The 9,631-nt window shown below is 34.8% G+C and overlaps 1 protein-coding gene across 1 annotated transcript; it reads left to right on the top strand.

Moving 5' to 3' along the window:
* Positions 1 to 5,199: 5,199 nt before the first annotated feature.
* Positions 5,200 to 6,752, top strand: HELRODRAFT_169524 (hypothetical protein; the record flags this gene model as incomplete). Its single annotated transcript, XM_009015321.1, has 3 exons — positions 5,200 to 5,250; positions 5,848 to 6,042; positions 6,309 to 6,752. 3 exons carry the CDS (start codon positions 5,200 to 5,202, stop codon positions 6,750 to 6,752), a joined length of 690 nt encoding a protein of 229 aa, XP_009013569.1.
* Positions 6,753 to 9,631: the final 2,879 nt, after the last annotated feature.

Genomic DNA, 9,631 nt, shown 5'->3' with positions numbered 1-9,631 from the left:
AATTCTGGTAACACATTAAAACTAAAAAAACTAGAAAAACTAGCATTGAAAAATGTTGCTGATATGACTAAGCGGAACAAAATATAGGAGAAACCTAATCATCGTAACTCATGCGCCGTATTTAACTTAACGTGAATATGCAAAATAAATATGTCCGTGCTTACATTTAACCTTTTATTAACACGTTAGTGTATAAACAAACAATCACACACACAAACACACACACACACACATGTATATGCCTTTTATCAGGTTATCATAAGGAGACCTAATAACAAAAGGACATGCATAAGAACATTGATTTCCAGAAATATAATAAAAGATATATGGCACGGAAGTGCTGAAACAAAGACCAAACATGATTATCGGTTGATGACTGAATCGCTAAATCTTGTGCTGTGCATCCGTCCGCATTATGTTTCGTTATAAAACAATGTTATCATCAGGGATCATTTTCACATTTGTGGTTCTAATCGTGTATCGATATTGTTTTCATGTTTCGTTTTCATATCTCGACAGTGTCATCACGTCTCGAAACATTGTCTCGTTTCACGTCTTGTTGTAAGTTTTTAACTGTTGTTACCATATTTAATATTATTGCGTATTGTTATCTATAAATAGTTATAATGTCTCGTTATAATGCCTCGTTATAATGTCTCGTTATAATGTCTCTTTATTGTGTCTGGTTGTCATGCCTCGTTATAATGTTTCGTTATCGTGTCTGGTTGTCATGTCTCGTTATCATGTCTCGTCATCTTTACTCACCTAACCAGCGTTGTTATGTGCCTGATGAAAGGTTGAAATGAGATTAATAAATATTTCATTCAGCAAGACTTTCGTAATGGTATTTATATTATATGACCGCCACTTCTAAAACTATTCCTATTTCTACTTCCACTACTACTCCTGTCGCTACTACTTCTGTTACATTACTATTACTTCTATTATCACTACTATTACTACTAACACAACCACTACTACCACCACTACTACTACCACCACCACCACCACTACCACCACTACTACTACCACCACCACCACTACTACCACTACTACTACTACTACTACTACTACTACTATTACTACTACTACTAATACTACTACTACTACTATTACTATTACTACTAATACTACTACTACCATTACCTACTACTACCATTACTACTACTACTACTACTACTACTACTACTACTACTACTTCTGCTGCTGCTACTACCACTACTAATTTATCTTAGTTATTTCTTGCCAAAGAAGGACAGTTTAGGTTATTCAAGTCAAAATTTCTGAGAAATAGCATACGACATCGTCATCATAACCACCACCTCCACCATCATCATCATAACCACAATCAATATCATCATCATCATCATTGTCATCATAACCACAGTTAATATTACGATCATCATTATTATCATGATCACAATCATAAACATCATCGTCATCTTCGTAAAAATAAAATTTGAACTGAATCTAAATTTTCAACATTACTAATTGACAATTTCAATTAATTAATTTAATTATAATAAATGTCAGTCACATTGATATTTCAATTAATGTTACTTAATCAAAAATAATAATAATAATAGTAATAATAATAATAATAATAACAAAAAATTTACATACTCTACATACATAACACCTCCCAACAACACCAAATCGTGGATAACTCACCCATAGCACCCACTGCCACCACCCATCTCCCACCACACATGCACTGCCACCACCCATTACCCACCACACATGCACTGCCACCATCCATAGCACCCACCACACATGCACTGCCCCACCCATCATCTGCCTTTCCAGCAACATCCACAAACACACAACACCGTAATTACTCATTCATTATTCGGCATATAAAATCGCAGAAATTTTTAAGCGAATCCCTTAAATCAACCCACCAGTCGTGTCGTCATCCACATCGTCATATTATTCCTACTCTTCACGGCTGGCTGCACATGCGTCGTCGTTATGTTAATAGGCAGAAAAATGTAACTGTAATTGAATGAATGAATGAAAGAATGATTGATTGATTGAATGAATGAATGATTGAATAGATGAATGATTGAATAAATGAATGATTGATTGAATGAATGAATGATTGAATAGATGAATGATTGAATAAATGAATGATTGATTGAATGAATGAATGAATGAATAAATAAATGATTGAATGAATCAATCAATGAATGAATAAAAAACTTTATTCAGATACAACTCTCTGGTATCCACGGATTTTATCATGTAAATACTTAGCTCGGTTGTTCTACTTTATCTGTTATCAATTTTGCAGAAAGGAAATTTGGCGATGACTTCACGTATTTATAATAATTTGTCCAGGTGACCCTGTCAGCTACCTTCAATGTGAAAAACGATTATGGAATAACCGGCAAGAGCTAAAATTGAACATGATGACGTAATACTTTCAGGTCAACGTTCAGGTTCAAGTACCACAGTTCAATTTTTAAATCGTTGAGAAAAAGACAATTTACATAAACTTGCGTGGTGTATGAGAGCTGGAATATTAAAATGTTCTCCGCGGTTATTTTGACCATCATTCCGATCTTATGTACGATTAATTGAACATTCCTATCTGCCACAATGTGGATCTCAGCATGCAACAATACGTATTTTTCCAAACATTCACATATGGTGCGGTGAATGGGAATGATGATGCTCAGACTTACAATGACAAGTTGTAATAAACTGGTAGTGGAAAAACAATTGTATGTTAGAGTTGAAATATTGAACGTAGAACCATCATATTAACAAATATAAAAGTGATTAAGCTAAACAAATGATGATGAAAATAAGGATGAAACAGAAACCGCAACGAAAAAGATGATAATTACAAGATAACAAAACATCTGAAATCCCATATACACCGATAACGATCCCATTCCTCGGAAAACAACTGAACACCTGGATTAAATGAGATCAACTAGCCAACCGACGAACCGACCGACCAACTGAATGTTTCAGTAATAGCAACATCTTTTACGATCGTTTGTCTAACCCACCTGCACAACTGAAACAACTTAATTTCTTTTTTATTCCATTCGCCCTTTATATTTTAAACGGTTTTAAATGCAATTGATGACGATTCTCCCCTAACTAATAAGCGTTGACGGAACGATGAACATGCATGGCTGAAAACATTTCATGAGAAACTTATTTTTTTAAATAAAATGCAGCATTTAAAAAATTGATTGATCAGTAACAAAAAAAAAAGTTCGCTAAAAAATTTAATAGGGCGAAATTCAGTAAGAAACCAAACCAAACTCATTGAGTGAAAGAGGAAGAGAGAGAAAGAGAAAAAAAAACAACAAGATTGGCGGAGAGAGAAAGATGCTTGTTAAATGTTATGAAGATACGCATGCAAGCAGAACACAGATTGGAATAAAATGATAATGGAATTTTTTGCTCTGTGTAGGAAAATTTTTTTCCATAAACACGCCACACTCCAGGCCAATGTTCACAAATTTAATCAAGCGAGGATGAAGAAAGCGATCGGGGTGGAGAAAAATCATGTTGGCTGGCTGGCTGGCTAGTGAAGTAATGGTGGTTGGTAAAACATGCGGAATAACATTTTATATGGTGATTTGAAAGTTTGAAAGGAATAATAATGAACAGTGATTGCAAACTAAAAAAAAAGTTGGTGAAATGTGGTGTTGATTAAATTGAAAATAATTGTGACGAGAGGTTGATGTCCCCTATTTTAATGATTATATTTGTTTGCGGATGATGAACTGCGCGATTCACCAGAAGTAAGTCCAAATGATTGTGAAGTGATGAAAATAATTACACAAAAATCAGCTTTTTTCTTGTTTTTTCTCTTTATTTTTCACATCATTGTAATCATCATTCTCCTGACCAGCCATATCATTAATAAATAAATACAATCACCCCCACCATCACCAACATCATTATCATCACAAGTGATGAGGACATGAACCACCATGATGATGATGCTAGATGATGATGATGATGAAGATGATGATGGTGATAAAGATGATGATTGAAACATGATGACGGAGATGATGAAGGTATGTAAATTAATTTTAATGACTTGCACGTCCAATCTCGCTAATGGTAATTCATACCAACCCATAAAACACTTTCACGCACACGTTTATAGTTTATAACGTACACACACACACACACACACACACATTTATATATATATATATATATATATATATATATATACAATGCAATTATTGATAAAAATCATAGTTAGCTTCCTGTATAATTTTTCAATTTTTCTAACAATAGATGGTAAATCATTGTCAAGTTTTTTCAGTTCAAAATCAAAATTTTTTTTAAATTTTAAGCATGATAGAACTAGGACAGCAATGCCAGGCACCTTAACCATTAGAGTATTGCGCTGCTCTTTTACATGTATGGTATGTATGGCATATATGTAAATTTGTCTATACTATTTTACCATCCGTAATGTCATTATCTTTGAAACAAATGATGCTAATCCGACATTTGGGACTACATTACAATGTGACAAGAACAAACAGTGATTGATGACATTAATTTTCTTCCATTGTTGAATGAATGAAACGCCATTGGAATGCTTTTGCACATCAGTCGCTTCAGATTCATTCATCTGTCGAATGGAAACATCATTCCAATTTTTTGCACGTCTATAAGGTGGCCATCTTCTTTAACTATATTGACCGCTCCTAGATCGAGCGGTGGTCAGTCAACTAAAATTATTATTTATTCACCGCACTGACTGTTTTGATTTCAAAGTTTATTGCAAAAACACGTGTTTAGTAACTATTGCAAATAAAATTCATTTATGGATGAAAATCACAGTTAAAAAAGACTTCACCCAGCATTGTACCAGCTCTCACTACACCAAGGAATTAACTTAACAAATAAACAAACAATGAAATACTATTTTTTAAAAATTGTTGAATGTTTCGCACTTACAATAAAAACTCTTCCGCAAGGATAAAAATGCAAGCTGACAGACATTGGCGACTATATATTCTTTATAAACTGGACGTTATTTCATTGAAAGGCAGTAGATGAAGAATTTGCACTGCTGGGGACGCGAACTTAATTTGAAGCAAAAGCTCACAAGAGTGTTTAAATGAAAGTGGGTTGAATGATGCAGATGCAAAAAGATTTATAAATGACAACGTCTTATATTTCAAGTAACGGAGATAAAATATCCACAAGATGGCATGGATGACATTATCGGAACAAACAAGAGTAAGTGAAGACTGTGAGGTGTGCAGAATCTGACTACCATTGAAGCAAAACAGCCACAGTTGGGAACCATCAGCAAAACTTCACAAAGCAGCCCAAACATTAATATATGACATCAACAACAGCAACAGCAACCTAGCAGCCCGTCCTACATCACACAATGTTCAACAGACTATGAAAGCAAAACTATGATACAGATTCTTTTGCGTAGAACAGAAATGACACATACTTAAAACAATGAAATAGAGAATTTAAATTATATGTTATACTGTTCACCAATTTTAACAATCTATGTACGTTGTCAACTTATTGAAGCTACAATATTTTGAAACGGTAATAGTAAAAAAAAATATACACAGCATTTACACTCTTAGAAAAAGCTTCGTCCTCTTTCGTTTGCGCTTATCTGGATGATATCAGCATTGCTTCGGACGGCCCAACTCTGGGTTAAACATTGGTTTAGAGTTAAACATTAAAAAATGCGAACTTCACTGCCAAAGTTTATTTCAGGTGCCATATGCGCTGGCTGGAATACCCAGAGTTGGTGCATCAGAACTGAGTTTTTTAGGCACACCCTTAGTCGAGGGCGATTATCAAATAAAGTTTTTTGACCAAAAGCTCTCTGAGCTTAAATTCGCCCTGGGTCGTGTTTCCTGTCTTTTGGCCCATGATGCCTTGACTATTATCCGCAATGCCCTCAGTTTGCCCAAATTGAGGTACTTCCTGCGTACATCCAAACACATTGACCCTTCTAAATTGGGCGAATTTGACGGAGCCCTGCGCACCGCCCTGTCGTCGATTTGCAATGTTCAAGTGACCGACAGTGGTTGGTTTCAGGCTCAGCTGCCGGTGCGATTTGGTGGGCTGGGGTTGCTTAGCGTGGTTCAGCTGGCTCCTGTTGTTTATAATTTTTCTGCCGCTGCCACTCTCGACCTGCAGTCTTCCCTGCTCCACCGGTTTTTTCGGTGCCGCGATATTCTTCCCCCAGTGTCCGCCCCGGGGGACCGTACGCACGTCCAAATTTTGAACGAAGAATATAAAAAGCGCTAAACAAATACATTTTTCGGCTCTTCTCCAAGGCTTTAATCCCGGTTCTCAAGGAACCATCCGGCATTTCTGCGCATGATGGTAGGCGCCCGGACGGATGCACACTAATACCTTGGAGAGCCGGCAGATGTTTGGCGTGGGATGTTACGGTCCCTGGCACCCTTGCCGAACGATATGTAAACCTGACAAGTAAAGAATGCGGTTTTGCCGCGGCCAGGGCAGCGGACGAGAAAATGAAAAAATATGGGAACGCCCTCCCCTCGATGGAATTCTTGCCAATATGTATCGAGGTTCTCGGCCCAATGGACCCCAATACCCTTAAATTTGTTAAGGCAATATGTAAAATGATCAGCGTCAGATCAGGCGACAGCAGGGAACTGTTTTTCGCAACTAACCACATTTCGTGCTTGTTGCAGCGGTTCCTGCGTGTCTGTGTGCTTGAAAATATCCAACTGAATGCCGACATGTGCAATTAACGACAAATCAAAGTGTTAATCCATTTGTTACTTGATGTTTGACGGTTCAGTGTCACTCATCATGTTTTGGTTTTAACATACAAATATACACACATAGACACACACACACGCAAACACACGCAGACACACACTCACAATTACACATAGACACACACGCTCACAAACACATGCAGACACACACACTCACAAACACACATAGACACATATGTCCTTAAATCGAAAATGTTGTAATACCGGTTTTAAAAAACATTGATTGACACCATCCCACTAAATTTTGATTATTTTTGTTAAATTAAAAAATAAATTTAATCAAATTGGAAAAAATTTAATTTGAAAAAAAAGAATGAAAATGTCTTTCTATTAAACATGGTATCAGTCCGCCCCAGCTCACGCCATGCTAGATGTAATTACTTCAAGCTATTTTAATACTATTTTAATCTCTATAAAACAAAACACAGATAAATAAACTGATAAATACATATATTATTGAATAAATAAGTACATTTAAAAAATAGCTGAATGCCAAAAAAAACGTTTTTACAAAATTTTGTATAAAACTTTTCAAGTTTTTTATCAATCAAATTTTTGTCTACAATTTTAAAAATTTAATCTACAAAAATGTCAAACATGTGCTCACGCGCCTGCGAGCTTAATTTTTTTTCCATATAATCTTCCATCTGATCAGATTTTTAGAGAATTTTCCGACTTGCGATGCAACAGAGATGTATAACAAAGTAGACTCTTCAATTTAATTGATATCTCCCATATACCAGCTTTTGTTATGCTGAAAACATTGAAATGTATCTGGTAAAATATTTTAATTACATCATGTGCAGATCCTTAAAGGTTATCTATTTCAAGTTTTTCAACAACATCTCATCTCAAATATATTCCCACATGTATACACTCAAAAATCTCTAGCGAAACATCACCAATAGGTGTACTTTTTATACAGTAATGCGATATTTATTTTTTCTTACTAGTGTCAATGAAAATGAAAATATTATTTGAACAATGAAAAATATTATGTACTAGAATATTTATTGAGAAACTGAAGAATGTTTTCTGCAAAAAACAGCATCATTTAAATTATTAATACTTTCCACGATGTAGAAGGTGACGATTTGTAGGTGGCTGTCTTGCTCGCGGGAGCATGGATGGATCCTGTGTGACGTTAACATCGTTCAATCTTTCACTCCGTCTTGCCGATGAAACTTTTTTCCAAGCTCCCAAGCCACTCTTCAACTATCCACAATTCTCAAATGTTTTATTCTTTCTTAGATTTTTTTTTTTATAAAAACTTTTAACCTCTCTATTTTTAAAATTTTTTATTAGAATTTTCATTCTAATTTTATTTTGTCGTTTAGCCTTAAACGAATAATTTATAGAATGATTAAAAAGTGATTTAGTGCAGTGAATTATAGAGAAGTATTTATTTTAATTAACAATCATGAGTTGGTGTGATTGAGAAAATATTTTTTGAAACAGTATTGAGAATTCACATATTCCTTTCCACAAAATGTGGTAAAATGGTAAAAAGAATTTGGAGAAAAGAAAGAAATTTCTTTAAAAAAATTTTGTGAAATTTTTACTTTCATAATCTACGTAGAAAAAAAGTTAGAAAGTATTTAACACTAATGGAAGCTCGTGAAGCTTTTGTTTGCAGAGAATATTGGCGAAGCAAGCAGTATGATGCATGAGTCTTGTGAGCTTATGAGCTTATGAGCTTATGAACAGAAAAGAATTCACCATTTATTGACCATTCATTCATCAATTATTCACCACTAATTCACCATCCATTCAACACTCTCATTCACCATCTATTCACCATTCATTCACCACTTATTCGCCACTCGTGAGGCCCAGTTGCATTGAAAGGGGCAGATTTGTGTCACTTATTGTCTCGCTTTATGATGAGTTCGTTGCTTACGCCATCATCAATTTGGGAAACATTATATTGTAAAAATTTCATATCAAGACACAAAATTCGAAGATTAGGTTTATGCGAAAACCGAAAACTAATTTCCAAAAATAAATTCTCGTCGTTTAAATTTGAATCGAGTAGATTGATTACATTTTAAACAAGTAAAAGAAAACTGAAGAACCGACACTCATAGTCACACACACGCACACGCGCGCGCACAATTTACACGTACACACAGACAAAACCTACATCTAATAACATGCAAAAAACACAGACGCGCACGAACAAACACGCACACACACACACACACAAACATACAATAAGAAGTTGTTTCATTATGATCCTCTTGGCGGTTATCAATCTGTCACACATGGCATATTCTTGGTGACATGCTAATGTTATATTATTTGCTTCTATTGAATAAACAAACTTTTATAAACATCATACGAGTGACTTTGTATTCCTACTCACCAGCACGAACCACATAGATGGTTATTGAAGATGGTTATGTAAACGAACAATTGCGTTCATCTGATTTAGATGAAAATTTCAGCGATATTAGAAAACCTTAAAAGTGTTTTGTCCGAAAGTAAATGTTTCATAACGCTACTTATTTTTCTCCGGAAACCAATAACACGCCAAAGAACGTTTCATTAGCGAGTGCTCCATCATCTCATAATGACCAGACCATGGTTAAGAGCATTATGCGACTCCGTTCATACATTACATACATGCAGCATAGCAATACGAAATGCTTCATACACGTACATATATTCACATGTTTGTATTACACTATATATACTACAATATATTATATATATACATTATATATTATAATATATATTACAATATATATGTATATATACAAACACATACACATATACATACATATACAGGAACATAAGAACTGGTCTAATGAATGATTCCGTGCCTTCTGCTTACAAATTAGTTGAAT

Source organism: Helobdella robusta, assembly GCF_000326865.2.
Source record: "Helobdella robusta unplaced genomic scaffold HELROscaffold_15, whole genome shotgun sequence".
Taxonomy (NCBI): domain Eukaryota; kingdom Metazoa; phylum Annelida; class Clitellata; order Rhynchobdellida; family Glossiphoniidae; genus Helobdella; species Helobdella robusta.
Note: the sequence above shows the minus strand (reverse complement) of the source record. Positions and strands in the feature narration are given on the sequence as shown.